The sequence below is a fragment of the Thalassophryne amazonica genome, chromosome 18 (genome assembly GCF_902500255.1).
Source record: "Thalassophryne amazonica chromosome 18, fThaAma1.1, whole genome shotgun sequence".
In the NCBI taxonomy this organism is placed as follows: Eukaryota; Metazoa; Chordata; class Actinopteri; order Batrachoidiformes; family Batrachoididae; genus Thalassophryne; species Thalassophryne amazonica.
In genome coordinates, this window is record NC_047120.1 from 66853823 (window position 1) to 66873239 (window position 19417).

Sequence of the window (19417 nt, forward strand, 5' to 3'; positions counted from 1 at the left end):
CTGAAGAGAGCTGGGACCACAGTCACAAAGATTACATTAGTAACACATGATGCTGTCATGGTTTAAAATCCTGCAGGGCAGCAAGGTCCCCCTGCTCAAGCCAGCACATGTCCAGGCCCGTTTGAAGTTCACCAGTGACTATCTGGATGATCCAGAGGAGGCATGGGAGAAGGTCATGTGGTCAGATGAGACCAGAATAGAGCTTTTTGGAATCAACTCCACTTACCATGTTTAGAGGATGAGAACAACCCCAAGAAAACCATCCCAACCATGAAACATGGGGGTGGAAACATCATACTCTGGGGGTGCTCTTCTGCAAAGGGGACAGGACAACTGCACCGTATTGAAGGGAGGATGGATGGGGTCATGTATGGTGAGATTTTGGCAGACAACCTCCTTCCCTCAGTAAGAACATTGAAGATGGGTCATGGCTGGGTCTTCCAGCATGACAATGACCCCAAACACACAGCCAGGGCAACTAAGGAGGGGATCCATAAGAAGCATTTCAAGGTCCTGGAGTGGCCTGGCCAGTCTCCAGACCTGAACTCAATAGAAAATCTTTGGAGGGAGCTGAAACTCCAAACCTGAAAGATCTGGAGAAGATCTGTATGGAGGAGTGGACCAAAATCCCTGCTGCAGTGTGTACAAACCTGGTGAAAAACTACAGGAAACGTTTGACCTCTGTAATTGCAAACAAAGGCTACTGTACCAAATATTAACATTGATTTTCACAGGTATTCAAATAGTTATTTGCAGCAGTAACATACAAATAAATTATTTAAAAAAATCATACTTTGTGATTTCCGGATTTTTTTATTTTTTTTAGATTATGTCTCTCACAGTGGACATGCACCTAAGATGAAAATTTCAGACCCCTCCATGATTTCTAAGTGGGAGAACTTGCAAAATCGCAGGGTGTTCAAATACTTATTTTCCTCACTATATATATATATATATATATATATATATATATATATATATATATATATGTGTGTGTGTATGTATGGAGAGAGAGAGAGAGAGAGATATAAAAAGGCACACTAAATTTTATAATTCTGTTCAGGGGTCGAAACAGTACGTGCATGTGCTAGTTTGTGCACGTGTTATTCGAGCGGTGCATGTAATGTGTATATATATATATATATATATATATATATATATATATATATATATATATATATATATATATATATATATATATATAGAGAGAGAGAGAGAGAGAGAGAGAGAGAGAGAGAGAGAGAGAGAGAGAGAGAGAGAGAGAGAGAGAGAGAGAGAGAGAGAGAGAGAGAGAGAGAGAGAATTTTAACAACATAAATTAGAAGATGTTATAAAATGTAGTCATCAAACGCAGGTGAGACTCTTACTTGATGAAGACCTCCATGATGGATCTGCAGACCTCCACCCTCACACTGTCCTTCTGGAACATGTCTAGAAACGGCAAGAAACGCTCCTGAGGACGAAGACAAAAATAAGAACATAAACTAATTCAGATGTAATAGGATGATGTCATAGTGGTCAGACAGCAGCAACACAAGAGTCATGTTGCCCCCCCCCCACCAAAAAAATCTTAAAAACAATAAATAAATAAGTTAACATTTTTGAGTAAACATCTTGAGTAACAAATGCCACCAGAGTCGATTGTTTTATTTCTCAATTTCATGAGAAGAAAGAACAAAAAGAGAGAAATAAATATTGGTCAGGAATTACATTTTCCAGTTTCTTCTTCATAAGAAATAATATGCGTAATAATTAATAAAGTTGCCCTTAAGGGCACGGACACAGCTGTAAGCTGATACATTGAGTGTCAGCCCTAAACCTGTACGAAAACACTAGTGTAGGAAATAAACATTATTTATTTAAGAAGAAGCGGTAGGTTTTAGGATGAAAACAGCAACATTCATTTCTACAAAGCTCTGTAGAATAAAACACCCCAAATATGACTGACAATAATCCACAGTTAATAAAAATTTAACAAGCAGGTCTTTAGGTATACAATATTACTCATGCAAAAACTTTAATCTCAGACTTTTAGTGGTTCTTGAGTTTGAGGACGTGGAACGTTTTGCCGTATGGACGGACAGCAAGCACAACTTACAGTCGTGAATAATAATAATAATAATAATAACAATTTGAAAGTGTGCTACAAAATAAAAACATTAAGACAAATAGTTGAATGAGAAAACAACAAACAAATCAAAAAGAAAAAGGCTGCTGCAGAAAACAGACACAAATCAACTACTGGGGGAGCTACGACCACCACTACTACCACTACCCCAGGACTAAACCAAACCAACCTTTTTAGGTTCCTTAGATGACCCCAAAACACAATCAGGATGTTCCCAAAAATAAGAACTGGCCTCAAGCCAGTTATCCAAGATGGCGTCCAAGATGGCCACCATAATAGGTTTTTTCCACTTAAACACCAATGATTTCTGTCATTATTCAGTCTACTGTTTGTTCCTACTATGTAGTTTAATGATAAGGATCTATTGGCGGCCATTTTGAAAGCCATTTTGAATCTTAAACCTATGAATGAATTTAGTTTAGGCACAAATGAGTTTGCTGTGACCTGCAATGGTCTTCCCATTGAAACTCTGTGATATTTAAGTTGTTTATATGTTGTGTAAAGGTGTTTTAGTAAAAAAAAAAAAATCTATTTTGGTGGCCATCTTGGATAACTGGCTTGAGGCCAGTTTTTATTTTTGGGAACATCCTGATTGTGTTTTGGGGTCATCTAAGGAACCTAAAACAGTTGGTTTGGTTTAGTCCTGGGGGGGTGCAAAGGTAGTGGTCGTAGCTCCCCTAGTAAACATTCCAGTCACAAGCTGACACTTTGGATGTAGAGGTGTAACAGTTACACTTCCATCAAGGTACGGTTCAAATCAAAGAACGTTCCTGTCAGGTATTTTTTTTAGTTTGAGCCGACGATGCTCACCATAGAGAAGAGGAGGGAGAAGTCATGGAAGTAGGCGAGAATCTTCCTGATCACAGACTGCAGCTGGATTCAGAAGAAAACAGAGTCATGAGAGTGAGCACGGCAGCAGCAGGAGCAGGAGGAGCCGTGAGACAGTCAGCTGCCAACCTGAGGGTAGGCATCTTCAAACGCCCGGTCGGGTGTCATGTGTTTGATGATGTCAGCCAGAACAGTGTTGACCTCACGTTTCTGACATGGCAGAAAAAAAAGCGGTAAAACTCAAGACCGGGAATGAGAAATAAACAACATAAAATCTGTGTTTCTCTCACCGTAAAGTGGCGGCATGTGAACTCCACCCAGATCTCAGCACAGGTTACGTAATCCTACAAACCACCAACAGGCACACCGTCAGCGTGAAGCTGAGCAGAATCACAAAGCTCCAGTACTTCAGTACCTGAGGACTGCGGACTTTGGTGATGACCTTCCAGGCTTCGTTTAGGATCGCCAACCTGTCGGCCTCGGGGGGGTCGGCACAAGCCAGGCTGCGACCCAACGAACCGAATAACAGATGCTGAAGAGGAAACGACAGAAACGAAGCAACAGAAACAACATGGTGGGTTTTATTACTACAGTAAACTCTGTGTGTGTCATGAAAGTAAAGATGTAAAATTGAATAAAATAAGATTTTTTTTTTTAACAGTAGTGTTTAGAATAATAGTAGTGCTATGTGACTAAAAAGATTAATCCAGGTTTTGAGTATATTTCTTATTGTTACATGGGAAACAAGGTACCAGTAGATTCAGTAGATTCTCACAAATCCAACAAGACCAAGCATTCATGATATGCACACTCTTAAGGCTATGAAATTGGGCTATTAGTAAAAAAAAAGTCGAAAAGGTGGTGTTCACAATAATAGTAGTGTGGCATTCAGTCAGTGAGTTCGTCAATTTTGTGGAACAAACAGGTGTGAATCAGGTGTCCCCTATTTAAGGATGAAGCCAGCACCTGTTGAACATGCTTTTCTCTTGAAAAGCAAGCTTTCCTCGCCTGAGGAAAATGGGACGTTCAAGACATTGTTCAGAAGACCAGCGTAGTTTGATTAAAAAGTTGATTGGAGAGGGGAAAACTTATACGCAGGTGCAAAAAATTATAGGCTGTTCATCTACAATGATCTCCAATGCTTTAAAATGGACAAAAAAAAAACCAGAGACGTGTGGAAGAAAATGGAAAACAACCATCAAAATGGATAGAAGAATAACCAGAATGGCAAAGGCTCACCCATTGATCAGCTCCAGGATGATCAAAGACAGTCTGGAGTTACCTGTAAGTGCTGTGACAGTTAGAAGACGCCTGTGTGAAGCTAATTTATTTGCAAGAATCTCCTGCAAAGTCCCTCTGTTAAATAAAAGACACGTGCAGAAGAGGTTACAATTTGCCAAAGAACACATCAACTGGCCTAAAGAGAAATGGAGGAATATTTTGTGGACTGATGAGAGTAAAATTGTTCTTTTTGGGTCCAAGGGCCGCAGACAGTTTGTGAGACGACCCCCAAACTCTGAATTCAAGCCACAGTTCACAGTGAAGACAGTGAAGCATGGTGGTGCAAGCATCATGATATGGGCATGTTTCTCCTACTATGGTGTTGGGCCTATATATCACATACCAGGTATCATGGATCAGTTTGGATATGTCAGAATACTTGAAGAGGTCATGTTGCCTTATGCTGAAGAGGACATGCCCTTGAAATGGGTGTTTCAACAAGACAATGACCCCAAGCACACTAGTAAACGAGCAAAATCTTGGTTCCAAACCAACAAAATTAATGCCTCGCAGATGTGAAGAAATCATGAAAAACTGTGGTTATACAACTAAATACTAGTTTAGTGATTCACAGGATTGCTAAAAAAGCAGTTTGAACATAATAGTTTTGAGTTTGTAGCATCAACAACAGATGCTACTATTATTGTGAACACCCCCTTTTCTACTTTTTTACTAATAGCCCAATTTCATAGCCTTAAGAGTGTGCATATCATGAATGCTTGGTCTTGTTGGATTTGTAAGAATCTACTGGTACCTTGTTTCCCATGTAACAATAAGAAATATACTCAAAACCTGGATTAATCTTTTTAGTCACATAGCACTACTATTATTCTGAACACTACTGTATATTGACTGAATATGATTTATTAAAATAAATAAATAAAAGTCCACACTCTGACCTTTGGGAAGCCGGCCTCGTCACAGTCTTTGATCATAGCGATGACGTCGGTGGCTCGGGCTGCAACAAACTCCGGCCTGAACGCTCTCAGCACCGAATTCAACAGCAAGGCACTACGGAACGCAGAAAGAACAATTCTAATCCAATTACATTTTTCAGCAAGCCTGATTGGTTAATCATATGAGATTTCAGGCCATAAAATATCACATGGACGGTGGCAAAATATTAAAACCATTTCACATTTGATGTATTACTCTGCGCCCTGACCGCGTTGCTGCGCAGGTGTCACCAATGGCGCTGTCAGCTGAGAGTGACGATGGCAAAATGTGTGGATTTAATGGATTTAACTGGATTGATTGATGGATTTAACACAATGCAATTGATGAGATGGAGAAATCTGTGGGTCTGCTCACAGAATTTCCAGTATGGGATGAACACACTGCTACGGTAAGCTTTGACGAGATGACCACACCCTTTCACAATGATTCACCGACCGAATTACTTGCAGAAAAATAAACCGTGCAAACGATGGAATTGGATTAGAATGGGAATAACCCTGTTGTGTCTGATGATGGTCGAACCTCGGATTCAGGAGGAGCAGTGTGGTTTTCGTCCTGGTCGCGGCACACTGGACCAGCTCTACACACTGGGGTGGTTTGCAGCCGAGTGTGAAGCGTCCGGGATGAAAATCAGCACCTCCAAATCCGAGGCCATGGTTCTCGACCGGAAAAAGGTGCTTTGCCCTCTTCAGGTTGGTGGAGTGTCCTTGCCTCAAATGGAGGAGTTTAAGTATCTTGGGGTCTTGTTCACGAGTGAGGGACGGATGGAGCGTGAGATCGATAGATGGATCGGTGCAGCATCTGCAGTGATGCGGTCGCTGTATTGGACCGTCGTGGTGAAGAGAGAGCTGAGTAGGGGGGCAAAGCTCTCGATTTACCGATCGATCTACGTTCCGATCCTCACCTATGGTCATGAGATTTGGCTCATGACCGAAAGAACGAGATCGCAAGAACAAGCGGCCGAGATGAGTTTCCTCCGCAGGGTGGCTGGGCGCTCCCTTAGAGATAGGGTGAGGAGCTCGGTCACTCGGGAGGAGCTCAGAGTTAAGCCGCTGCTCCTCCACATCGAAAGGAGTCAGTTGAGGTGGCTCGGGCATCTTTTCCGGATGCCCCCTGGACGCCTCGCTGGAGAGGTGTTCCAGGCACGTCCCATTGGGAGGAGGCCCCGGGGAAGACCCAGGACATGCTGGAGGGACTACATCTCTCGGCTGGCTTGGGAACGCCTTGGGGTTCCCCCGGAGGAGCTGGGGGAGGTGTGTGTGGATCGGGAGGTCTGGGCGGCTTTGCTTGAGCTGCTGCCCCCGCGACCCGACTCCGGATAAAGTGGAAGAAAATGGATGGATGGATGGATGGATGTCTGATGATTTGTGGATGTTCATGCTGGATTTTACGGTTGCAAATTGAGTTTTACCGGTGACGCGTTAATTTTAAGTGCAATCCCCCACGCTTTCTGTTTGCATGAACTGTTTTTTTTTTGTTGTTTTTTTTTACATCATGATGAAGTGATTTACATGTATTTTATATAAAATAACATATATTAAACACTCCCAGTGTCTGTTGATCCTCTGGATTCAACTGTCTGCGTATAGGATGAATTTATGGAAGGATTTGTAATCCCACTTCCTGGAGGATTATGTTTGTTTTAGGATTAGAAACACCTGCTTTGATTTGGAGGTCATCACAACTGATGGAAGTTTTTCTGGATGAACAGCAAAACATCTTCAAGGAACTAAAAGTCCAGCTGACCTAGCTCAACCTGCTTGGATACGTTTCCCACATAGCGTCCTCTACCTGCAGTGATATGTGACTGACTGGCACTCCAGTTACTCACTTATTCCCCATTTTCCTGCATCTGTCCATCATTTCTGTCAGCAGAGGCTGCAGAGAAAATACAAAACAGTGTTAAAGGCAGAAAGGCGAGAAGGTCTGCAGCCTGCGTTCCAGCAAACCTGCTGAAATCTGTTTCCCCTAAAGAACCAACTGTGGGCGTGCATACGTCTGGAGCTCTGTAGGCGATGCACTGCAGGATCCAACTGATGGCGGGCGAGTAGAGCGTCAGGTACTCAGGAACCTCCAACTGGTTCTGCATGCTGACACTGCTGATTTGTCTGAAGGTTCTGAGCAAGTCGAAGAAGTTACAGTTCAGGTTGTCCTTCAGGTGTGGTGCCACTTCCATTCCTACCTGAAGGGGGGGAGAGACAGCGCAAAAGGAGTCGCACAGATAAAACAGCAAAAGTGGTGAAAGTGAATCTGGCATACCCACCCCCCAATGTGAGTGAAATGATATAAATAAATCAACACGTCCCATTTAACCAGAAGGGGTCAAAAGAACAACTCGGAAATACACGATAGTAAATTTACGACCAAAAAGAGAAAAGCAGGATGAATGGAATGAAGGAGAGTAAAGAGGTTTCACCCTGCAGAGATACGCTCTGGCATACGCGGCCACTAAAGGGTCTCCAATCCCTCTGACCATGGACGACAACCGAGGGAGGGTCTCCTGAATACCGCTGTGAAAGAAGGACGAGAACAAAAACAGATGCTTTCACAGGCGGCAGGCACAGTTTGGCAAACTGGGCATCAAAGACGCAAGATGCGCGCTAAACGTGAGCGCTTTGTGCAAAACAGCACTCAAAAGAAAAAAAACTCAAATTCCCAAAACTGAATCTGAAAATCTTTCAAAATAACATTTACATAAATTAAATGAAATAGCAGTAAAAGTGATGACTTTATCATAAAAGTGTACCTAATAAAGTGGTGCATAGTGTGTGTTCTTAATATGTTCAAACATCTATCAAAGATAAACCTGAAATCGAACAGATCAAAGCAAAAACTCCAACTCAACTAGAAACAATTTGATCAGATTTACACTTTACCTCAGCAGAATTCAAACAAAGCACTTTTTTATATTAATTACTGTCAATAAAGGCAAGAATTCTGAAATGACTAAAAACGTCACAGACACAAACCTCCATTGTACATTTTTTTTAAAAACCTCCAATCAGACTGTCCGTCAGCATGACGTCCGATTCTGTTTGGTTAATAAATGATAAATTCTCATGTTTAAAACAAAAAAATAAATACGTAAAAGGCTTACAGTTTGTTAAGGAAGCGGTTGCATTTCAGGATGGCAGCTTCCACATATCTGTGCACATGTGAAGTCAAAGGCTCAAACTTCTTTATGAGGCTGACATGACAGAAGTCGAGGTCATGATCATTTTAATTAATTACATCTGCGCTGATTTATAACGAAACTGGTTCAGTCCACTATCAGAAAAAAGGACATTTCTCTTCGTCTATTTCATCTTTCATGACTAAGAAATGTTTAAATACATCCTGCATGTCTTCCCAAAAATAATTATGCACAAAAATGTTTTTAAAAGATGCCTCATTATTTACCTAGTAATACGTAAAAGTGTTGATTCGCAGGAGTTTTAAAGTACGAGGGCTGTCCATAAAGTATAGGTCCTTTTTATTGTTTTCAAAAACTATATGGATTTCATTCATATGTTTTTACGTCAGACATGCATGAACCCTCGTGCGGATGCGTGAGTTTTTCCACGCCTGTCGGTGACGTCATTCGCCTGTGAGCACTCCTTGTGGGAGGAGTCGTCCAGCCCCTCGTCGGAATTCCTTTGTCTGAGAAGTTGCTGACAGACTGGCGCTTTGTTTGATCAAAATTTTTTCTAAACCTGTGAGACATCGAAATGGACATGGTTCGAAAAATTAAGCTGGTTTTCAGTGAAACTTTTAACGGCTGATGAGAGATTTTGAGGTGACACTGTCGCTTTAAGGACTTCCCACGGTGCGAGACGTCGCGCTGCGCTCTCAGGCGGCGTCATCAGCCTGTTTCAAGCTGAAAACCTGCACATTTCAGGCTCTATTGATCCAGGACGTCGTGAGAGAACAGAGAAGTTTCAGAAGAAGTTGGTTTCAGCATTTTATCCGGATATTCCACTGTTAAAGGAGATTTTTTTAATGAAAGACGTGCGGACGGGTCCGCGCGTCGGGACGCAGCCGGCGCGGAGCGGCGGCACACGAAAAACACCTCCGTGTTGATAACCATTTGTAAAATCCAGGCGGCTTTTGATGGCTTTCAGTGGAGTGAGTATATGAGAAATTGTTTATCAGCTGAAGATGTTCCAACTTGTCCTTAAGGCTTCCAGCAGAGGTGTTTTTCCTGTGACGGAGCGTCGCGGCGGCTGCGAGCCAACGCTGCAATCCGCCCGCACATCTTTCATTAAAAAAATCTCCTTTAACAGTGGAATATCCGGATAAAATGCTGAAACCGACTTCTTCTGAAACTTCTCTGTTCTCTCACGACGTCCTGGATCAACAGAGCCTGAAATGTGGAGGTTTTAAGCTTGAAACAGGCTGATGACGCTGCCTGAGAGCGCTGCGCGACGTCTCGCACCGTGAAAAGTCCTTAAAGCGACAGAATCACCTCAAAATCTCTCATCAGCTGTTAAAATTTTCACTGAAAACCAGCTTAATTTTTCGAACCGTGTCCACTTCGATGTGTCTCACAGGTTTAGAAAAAATTTTGATCAAACAAAGCGCCAGTCTCTCAGCAACTTCTCAGACAAAGGAATTCCGACGAGGGGCTGGACGACTCCTCCCACAAGGAGTGCTCACAGGCGAATGACGTCACCGACAGGCGTGGAAAAACTCACGCATGCGCACGAGGGTTCAAGCATGTCTGACGTAAAAACATATGAATGAAATCCATATAGTTTTTGAAAAAAATAAAAAGGACCTATACTTTACGGACAGACCTCGTAAACAGCAAATAATGTGCAAGTGCACTGGTTTTTAAAAATCTGTAAACCTGGAAGCAACAGTAGCAAAATTGTAAAGCTAAATGGTTATTTCTGGCCTTCTTGGTTGTTTAGCCTTCTTGGACTGTGATGTTACGATTGGAGAGAACAGGCAGCTCCAGACAGGGGTTTACAGAAAACCAACTCACACTGACCAATATCTGCTCTTTGGCTCAAACCACCCCCTTGAACACAAGCTCGGGGTGATCAGGACGCTTCAACACAGAGCCCTACAGGTGCCCACAACTGCAGAGGGAAGGGCTAAAGAACAACAACTTGTCCGGAAAGCCCTCACAGTATGTGGGTACCCACGATGGTCCCTGGACAAAGTGCAGAAGTCCCAGAGAACAAAGAGACCAGATAGACAGGAGACGGAGACAAGAAGAAGAGGAGTGTCTCTCCCTTATTTAGCAGGAGTAAGGGAAAAACTACAGAGGATCTTCAGACAGCACAAAATACCAGTTTACTTTAAACCGGTTAACACCTTGAGACAGAAATTAGTTCACGCTAAGGACAGGTTCCCTAGTTACAAACAGAGCAATGTAGTGTATTCTATCAGATGTCAGGAAAACTGTAACGAACACTACATAGGTGAGACTAAGCAGCCGTTACACAAAAGGCTATACCAGCACCACAGAGAGGGCGCCAGTGGACCTCAGTCTGCAGTTCATCTCCACCTTAAAGACACTAACCACACATTTGAGGACAAGGAAGTTAAAATATTAGCCAGAGAGAAGAAAAGGTTTGAGAGAGGGGTCAAGGAGGCATTCTTTGTGAAATGTTTGAAACCCAGCCTTAAACCGGGGAGGGGTCTGAGACACGCTTTATCCCCTGTTTACAATGGGGTACTCAGATCAAAGCAGTTTCAGTCTTTTGTTCATGGTAATGAGTCATTCACGTCATCAGCAGAGTCGTCAAAGGAGCCATCAGGAGAGCGACAGCTGCCCTGTCATTAGGAGGGTGCTAACTAGAGCACAATAGGTGCTAATTAGAGCTATTGTTTAGTCACTAGCCTATAGCAGTCTGCCTCTCAGTAGGAGGGGTCTGGTTAGGTTTAAAACTCCAGCTTTTGTGACTTCTTGATTATTCTTCTCTACAAGAGTCAAGACAGAAGTCAGACCACCAAAGCAAGAATTTTAGCTGAGGAAGCTTCTGCGATTTGAAGCGAAACGTCCTCGCGTCAAGCAACCCAGTCCAGTCGAAGATTCAAGCTTCTCTACTATGGAAACCACCTGGACCGCCTACACAGAAACGTCCCTTTAAAAATGTTAAACCAGGATTATTTTTCCTTCATGCACATCTGTTCATAGTGTGTTGCCACTGTGCCAAGTTTCACGGACAGACAGACAGACAGGGTGCATAAACTGTGTGAAGGATACAGTCTGGGCAGGAGCTCTCTGATGGAGGCAATCTTGAAAAACCAGTTGAGGCATGTCTCTTTGGCGGTATCGTTCACATCGTCCACCGTGAAGGAGTCTGAGGAGAAAAAGCAGCGTGACCAATCAGAAACAAGGTTTGAAAAACTGGATTTACAGTGATGTCACTGACATCAACATAAATTAACAAAAAAAGTCTGAATTTACACTATTTCAACATATGACACAAGAGTGCTCTGAGAGCACAATATCCTCCCTCCCTCTGGCTGAAGCTGATTTGCTACATTCTGATAACATTTCAAAGTATTTCATATGTGTTTTGTCAACACACATCAGCTCTTTACACTTCTGTCAAAAATTGTAAAATTAGATCATTTTAGGGAAGAATTTCTTTCAGAAATCAAGAAACATTTCTTGCTAATGAATCAGAATAGAATAGAATAAAATAGATCACTTCTCAAAGTAAACCTGCTGATGCAGACTCTGCACTGAAAAGCATCAGTAAAAAATTCTATGATGTGCCTTCTTAAGTTTAATGATATGCGTGTTATCAACCTATAACAAGAATTTGTACCAAGATTCCTCCTAAAAATGTGAGAGGAGTTGATTTCAGAATGCAGGCACCAACTCATGAAACTGACAGAGTCTAGATTTATTAATCAAGGGCCATAACTCTGGTAAAATGTGTTGATCTTGTACAATATTACAATATACATCTTAATAGCCTATAACAAGGATTTGTACCAAGTTACATGAAAATCCTACTAAAAACGTGAGAGGAGTTGATTTCAGAATGCAGGCACAACTCATGAAACTGACAGTCTAGATTTGTTAATCAAGGGCCATAACTCTGGTAAAATGTGCTGATCTTGTACAATATTACAATATACATCTTATCAGCCTATAACAAGGATTTGTACCAAGTTATATGAAAATCCTACTAAAAATGTGAGAGGAGTTGATTTCAGAATGCAGGCACCACTCATGAAACTGACAGTCTAGATTTGTTAATCAAGGGCCATAACTCTGGTAAAATGTGCTGATCTTGTACAATATTACAATATACATCTTATCAGCCTATAACAAGGATTTGTACCAAGTTATATGAAAATCCTACTAAAAATGTGAGAGGAGTTGATTTCAGAATGCAGGCACCACTCATGACTCTGACAGAGTCTAGATTTATTAATCAAGGGCCATAACTCTGGTAAAATGTGTTGATCTTGTACAATATTACAATATACATCTTAATAGCCTATAACAAGGATTTGTACCAAGTTACATGAAAATCCTACTAAAAACGTGAGAGGAGTTGATTTCAGAATGCAGGCACCACTCATGAAACTGACAGTCTAGATTTGTTAATCAAGGGCCATAACTCTGGTAAAATGTGCTGATCTTGTACAATATTACAATATACATCTTATCAGCCTATAACAAGGATTTGTACCAAGTTATATGAAAATCCTACTAAAAATGTGAGAGGAGTTGATTTCAGAATGCAGGCACCACTCATGACTCTGACAGTCTAGATTTGTTAATCAAGAGCCATAACTCTGGTAAAATGTGTTGATCTTGTACAATATTACAATATACATCTTAATAGCCTACAACAAGGATTTGTACCAAGTTACATGAAAATCCTACTAAAAATGTGAGAGGAGTTGATTTCAGAATGCAGGCACCAACTCATGAAACTGACAGTCTAGATTTGTTAATCAAGGGCCATAACTCTGGTAAAATGTGTCCAACTCAAACGATATGATAATATGTGTATTACCCACCTATAACAAGGATTTCCACCAAGTTTCACAAAATTCCTCCTCAAAGTGTGAGAGGAGTTGATTTCAGAACGCTTACACCCTTTTTGAGACGGACGAACGGAAATCGCCATTACATAATCATCCTTCGGCCAACGAGGGATAAAGATTATGACATAATATCACATAATTTTGATGAAAAAGGACAAAACTACAATTTTTTATCTCTTAAGAGTTCAAACTATGACAACACATAAGAATTATGACTTTAAAGCTCTTTTTGAAATAATAATTACTATCAAGTTCTATTAGCGCTACAAAACTGAAATTAGTCTTGAGCTTTATTTCTATTTTTGTGCCCCGTAATTCCGACACAAAATGGAGAAATTTTTAATTTTTATAAGTTTGACTTTGCCAGATAATGACTGTGCATCAAAACTGCGATGTCAAACATTTGACAAATGTCAGTCACATTTTTGACTGAAAAAGTTTAAAGATTTAAAAATGCATCTCAATATGCAGCCCCAAAGTTTTGATTTATAACTTTTTTTTGCTTGTCCCTGACAACTGACAACAAAAAAATGCCTTAAAATTGTGCTACGTACAAATAATGACAGTAACAACAGAAAAGCAAACAAATACGCCATTCAAACCTGCTAAAGGCCGCGGGTCTGAACACATGGTCCAGATTCTGTCGTACACCAGCCGACCTGCAAACAAACACATCTGCAGTCAAAAATCTGTAGATCACATTTTCTACAAGAACCAAACTTTGGAAAATGGAACTTTACACACCGAAGGTGTCGAGGATATCGGTGATGAGAACAAACTTGCTCGGGTAGAACTGGATCACTGAGGTGTCAGACAGAAGTTTGGAGCACTGGAACACGTCGCAAAATCAATGTCAGTATTCTTACACTGAACCTGCAAACTTCCCTTTTTAAAATAAAGAGATTTTCTTCCTGTTACAAGGTTAAAATTCGATTTTCTTTTCTAGACTGTATCATGATTGCACAGAGTCCACACTCAGCTTCCTCCTTCATGGAGATGTGCTCAGCTACCTGGATGACTATCTTGAGGGCTTTGACCTTCTGGTCTGTTGCCCAGGCTTCCTTCAGGGACTGGTTCAGCTCTTCGATGCGGTTGGCATAATCCTGTTGGGAAAGGTTCAGCATCTCTCTGTGGGATCCCTGTGGACACAACCAGAGGATTAAAAGAAGGTCTAGATAATCTGAAACAGTGACATTCTGCCTAATCAACATGTCTGAAAAAGCTTTGTGTGGCAGCAATCATGAAAATCTACCTCCTCCAGATCATCCAGCTCCTCCAGGCGAGTTCGAACCTTCTCTGAAACAGCTGAGGGTCCAGGACTCTGAGCTTTTCCTAAAAGGGGAACATATTTATTGATTTTGGAATTTTCTATTAGGCTGAGCTGAAGCAATGAATGATCTGGAAAGGGGCGTGGCAGACAGATGAGGAACAGGTGCGAGAGAGTGAGGGAAGGAAAATGCAATGGAGACAGAACCAAGAGAACTAAGTGACTGGAAAAACTAATGAAGGAAAATGTGACATGCTAAAGGCAGACAATAATTAATGTGAGCAAATCAAAAGAGGCCAAACTAAGAAATAACGTGACTTGACTAAAAAGTGGAAAACAAGAAAACTACTGATCAGAACCAAACTAGAACGGAATAGATATTGAGTGATACATAACATGAATACAATACACATGGCAAACAAACTATTAGTTGAACAGACAATGAAAGAACAGAAAATTGATGACTTTAGAATGCAATGAATAACTAAACATGTCATAAAAGATAACCGAAGCTAAACCCTAAGATAAACAGAACACAACCAGACCATAAGACAATGAAGACAAATAAGAACCAAAACCAGAGAAAACATAATACTACCGAAGACAACAAATACATGAATGACTAATAAAATGAAAGATAACCAGGAACAAAACTAGTGGCTCAAGCATACAGAAAGAAAAGCAATAAATGACTGAACTGAAAATACACAAAATAAATCCAGAGACAAGAGAATACTGAATAACTGAAAATGCAATACATGAGTGAACAAAGAATACAATAAAGAACCAAAACCAGAAACCAAAGAATAATGCATAAACGGGAATAATCAAAACCAAACTAGAATGAGAATAATCAAGTAACAAAAATAAAAACAACTATCATGCCAAGACCGGGGCAAATGGAAAGGGGAAAAAAAAAAAAAAAACTGGAACCCAAACCAGACCAAATCCTGACATTTTCTCTTTTTTTGAAGCTGTTGAGTTCAGGACTGGGGACAAATTATTTTAATTTGAAATTTATCTGAATCATATTATGACTGGTATGTTAAACTGCCTTAAAACTGCAGGTCTTACCTCCATCAGAGCCCATGCAAAGATTCTGTTAAGAAGAGAGAGACTCAAATCAGGTTTCCACAAGAAGTTTAACCCCCCCCTTATGATTCAAGAAAACTCACAATCGAGAGTTTTTCAGTGGTGGTGAACCTTGCCAGGATCTCTCCTCGCTTTGCTGACCAGGGTTCAAAGTCTGGTCCCACTGCCTCCTCAACCTTGTCCCTCCTCTTCCTCCCCAAATCCTGAAAGCCAAACATCTCACATTACAAATCAAGTTTATTAATATGGAATTTAATGGTCCTTATGTTACACACCACAACCTGTAGGCTTCTTGCATAAATCCATTGTTCAGTTCTCCATTTTGCTGTGGCCCAGTATTCTGTGTTGATTTGACAATTTCTTTTGTCCAACCTGTATCAAATAATAAACCCTTTTGTTGTCCAAGGCAAATTTATTTGTCCATCTTGCCTATTTTTGGATTTTCAAAGACCTTATGTCAGGTAACAGCACAAGTGCCCCCAGGAAATCGCTGTGTTACAAAATGAATTTCTATACTCTGCATTTTTGTTTTGGCTTGTTTTATGTTAGATGTCCTTCCTGACACAACCCTGCTCATTCATTTGGGCTTAGGCCCGGTGTCACTGACCGAACGGTCCCCCTAAAAATTGGACCACTCTGCCTTCACTACGCATGCGTCATTTCGGAGCTCAGCAGGGTCATTTCTGAGTGTCACCAGTGATTCACTGATTATCATCTTGTTTCTGCTTCAAACTGCACTCCAGTCATCATCTATCTCAGTGAAAGATAGCTGAAGCTTTTTTACAACAATCATTTCCACATGAATTCATTATTTCATCATAAAAGACCGCAGAAGCGATCCGAAGGCCACAGCAGCAAGTCGTGCTGCTGCGCCTATGCCATTTCAGTGCATCAGTAATGGCTTACCATTTATCACCTCGTTTTTTGCTTAAAACAGCCTCATTTCTCCTTAAAACTGACTTTAGAATGATTTAGGAGGTTTTACCTTGTCATCTGATGATTAATAATCACATTATTCCCTTTGGGAGTAAAGAGTCAGTCTCAGACGCGTTGCTGTGGTCACAAGTAACGAATGCGCAGTGTAAGTTGCACTGGACTTTAAATTACACCATTTTCTGTATATCAGCTTTTTAATTTGGTGGGGTTTTTGTGCATTGTTGTAATGTATTTTTTATTATTAGAATTTATTCTTTTATTATTGGGGTGTATTTTGCTTAGTGCTTTGATTCCTGGTAAAATCTGATATACATTATAATTAATATTAATAATCATAACAAATGTACAATTTTCAGTATACAAGTTGCACCAGAGTATAGGCCGCAGTGTCTTCAAAACTAGTAAAAAAAAAAAAAAAAAAAAAAAAAAAAAGATTGTGACATACACCGGAAAATACAGTAATCTAAAAAACAACAAAAGAAAAACAACATAAAACAAACAAACAAAAAAAAAAAACCACAGCAACAACAACCTAACATTAAATAAAAGCTCTAAATCAGCTAGACTGCAGTGTGAACTGACCCCTGCGGAGGCGCTCTGTGGCACAGCCGGAGCTTCACTGGCAAACATGGACAGGGGGTCGGTTCCTTCCAGCATGGAACTTAGAGGGTCGGTGACGACCGAGGAAGAGGATGAGGACGAGGAAGAGGTGCTGCCTTTACGGGTTCCACGCCGTGTCTTAGTTTCTGTCACCTGGATGGAAAGGTCAAAGGTCAGCACTGCTGAGGCTTTCACAGACAGAAATTTTTGTGAGTTTTCTGTGCGATAACATAATGGAAAGCACACTGTGGAGGTAGGGAAGCATGACGAAGAGGAATAAGATGAGGTAAGCTGGTAGAGACAGACATGTTTTTGACTGCGTGCAGTAGCTATCAGGATGAAATGGCAGCAAGAGCATCAGGTGGCGTACCATGATCGGTTTGAGGGGGTGGTATTCTCCAAAATCAACTGGAGTCACATCAAGACGGCACCTCTGCAGCTCCGCCTCATAGCTTCGTGCACGGGAGCACCTGGTTACACAACAGAAAGTCAGGAGAAAAGCAACAGTTGTATAAAATACCAGAACAAAGACACGTGGGACACAAGAATATTCAGAATTTTTATTATATTGCAGACATTGTCTTGGAGAATTTTAATTTGAGGTGAATTTATTTTTTGCTTGTTTCACTATGGGATGGATGAGACTGTAAATTAATAAACACACAAACAAACAAATACATAAACAAATAACGAATCTGTAAGAAACATAACCACAACAGTAATTAGTGACACGTCAATATTGCCTTTGCCAAACAACATTCCAACCACAATAAAAGCAAATGAAAACGTTTTAAGGTCATATATTTAATAATACATTCATTTTTAATGTTATTTCGCATGAAAAAATGCTTAACGGCCTATTTAGATGTTGCAGCGTCAATAAATATGCTGCACATATCTGCAGTCAACGCATATTATATACGTTGACAGACTGTGAAATAAAATATATTATGTAATCATTTAAGTCACAAAAAAAGACGTTTTAAAAACAAGAAATGATGAACTTACCATTGCACCGCCGCCATCTTTTTCTAGTCACATGACGGCTTCCTGGTCATGACAAATGTTGTAATATCGGCGTTTTTCCCCGATAAAATGTGTGATTTTGTTAATATAAATTACTGCAAGCTGTAATAACTCGCATTGCAAGTGCTTAAACGTGTTGCTGAATTATTTCGATCAATGAAAGCGAAAAATAAGAGATGTTGTAGTTCAACGGTGCAGAAGGTTAAACTTCATTTCCCAGGACACATTGCGTGCTGAAGAGTACAGCCACCACAGAAGCGCGACCCGACCCTTTTCGTAATACTTTTTTGGCAATAAAATACATGTACCTTAAAAAAATACGGTATACAAAATTTTCCGAGGATAACGCAATAAAGCATAAAATTTGTTTCCATTGTGGTTCTTAAAAGTAATATTTATTGCATTGGCCGGGAATCGAACCCGGGCCTCCCGCGTGGCAGGCGAGAATTCTACCACTGAACCACCAATGCATGCGTAAAAAAAAAAGAGGTGGAAAGATATTTCCTAATTTGGAGTGAAGGCAGCATTCTGTACAATTTTAAGAGCAGAAAAATGTACAACAAAATTATAGAAATATGAAAACAATTATATGTAACCATAATAAAAAACGATAACTCAAAGATAAATACATACATATGATAGAGTACATAATGACATCATGTGGCTGTAGCAAATAGCATAAAATATTAAATAAAAAATTTAGAAAATAACGATTTTTCTTGTACAAAAATAATAATGTTGCGTTGGGTATTTTTTCTATTTATTTATTTTTATTTTACCTTTATTTAACCAGGAATAACAGACAACCAGAATAAAAATGTCTTTTTCAAGCGGCACAAAAAGCAGTTTCAGACATAAACAATTTTACAGTGTACAGGTGAACAATCAGAGAGGTCTCCCAACAAGTGAGAAGGTGGATAGGTTGGCCAAAAAATCTGTGACAAAAGAAAATATGAATACAAAAAGAAACAGGTGGAAAAGAAAGGATGAAGTCACTATTACTAGACTGAGAACTGGTCATAATTTCTTGATACTTTCTTGACCAGGATGGACCACAGACAGAGAAAGTGCAGCACGTCCTCATGTACTGTAATAAATATTCTAGAGAAAGGCGAGAGCTTCTCTCAGAATTTAGAAGAACAGGCCTGAAAGAAATTTCTGTAGGAAGTGTTTTAGACATAAGGTCGAGTGGTCGGAGGAAGAGTTTGTTGACTTTTTAAATACTTTAAAGACACTGGACTCATCGAGAGGATTTCGTGCCGCTATAACGGAAAGATCCAGAAGGTGGCAGCAAATAC

The 19417-nt window shown here is 40.4% G+C and overlaps 1 protein-coding gene and 1 non-coding gene across 3 annotated transcripts in view; both read right to left on the reverse strand.

Moving 5' to 3' along the window:
- The window catches only part of vps35l (VPS35 endosomal protein sorting factor like), a 29139-nt gene extending 10882 nt beyond the window's left edge, over positions 1-18257 (reverse strand). Inside the window, exons 1-20 of one of the 2 annotated variants that reach the window (XM_034193337.1) lie at positions 18102-18257; positions 17464-17563; positions 17076-17246; positions 15641-15760; positions 15540-15564; positions 14451-14530; positions 14209-14337; positions 13943-14027; positions 13801-13857; positions 11391-11487; positions 8292-8339; positions 7611-7704; positions 7191-7376; positions 7026-7072; positions 5137-5248; positions 3372-3488; positions 3247-3300; positions 3086-3166; positions 2939-3001; positions 1368-1453 (exon numbers count right to left, since the gene is read on the reverse strand). In XM_034193337.1, coding sequence (XP_034049228.1) covers positions 1368-1453; positions 2939-3001; positions 3086-3166; positions 3247-3300; positions 3372-3488; positions 5137-5248; positions 7026-7072; positions 7191-7376; positions 7611-7704; positions 8292-8339; positions 11391-11487; positions 13801-13857; positions 13943-14027; positions 14209-14337; positions 14451-14530; positions 15540-15564; positions 15641-15760; positions 17076-17246; positions 17464-17563; positions 18102-18118 — 1769 coding nt within the window. In that variant the 5' untranslated portion in view covers positions 18119-18257. The remainder of the gene's footprint in view (positions 1-1367; positions 1454-2938; positions 3002-3085; positions 3167-3246; positions 3301-3371; positions 3489-5136; positions 5249-7025; positions 7073-7190; positions 7377-7610; positions 7705-8291; positions 8340-11390; positions 11488-13800; positions 13858-13942; positions 14028-14208; positions 14338-14450; positions 14531-15539; positions 15565-15640; positions 15761-17075; positions 17247-17463; positions 17564-18101) is intronic. The other variant, XM_034193336.1, reaches the window with a different exon arrangement.
- A 261-nt stretch (positions 18258-18518) lies between these two features.
- trnag-gcc lies at positions 18519-18589 on the reverse strand. The gene has a single exon. It is a non-coding gene; the product is annotated as a tRNA-Gly (tRNA).
- Between the last annotated feature and the right edge of the window lie 828 nt (positions 18590-19417).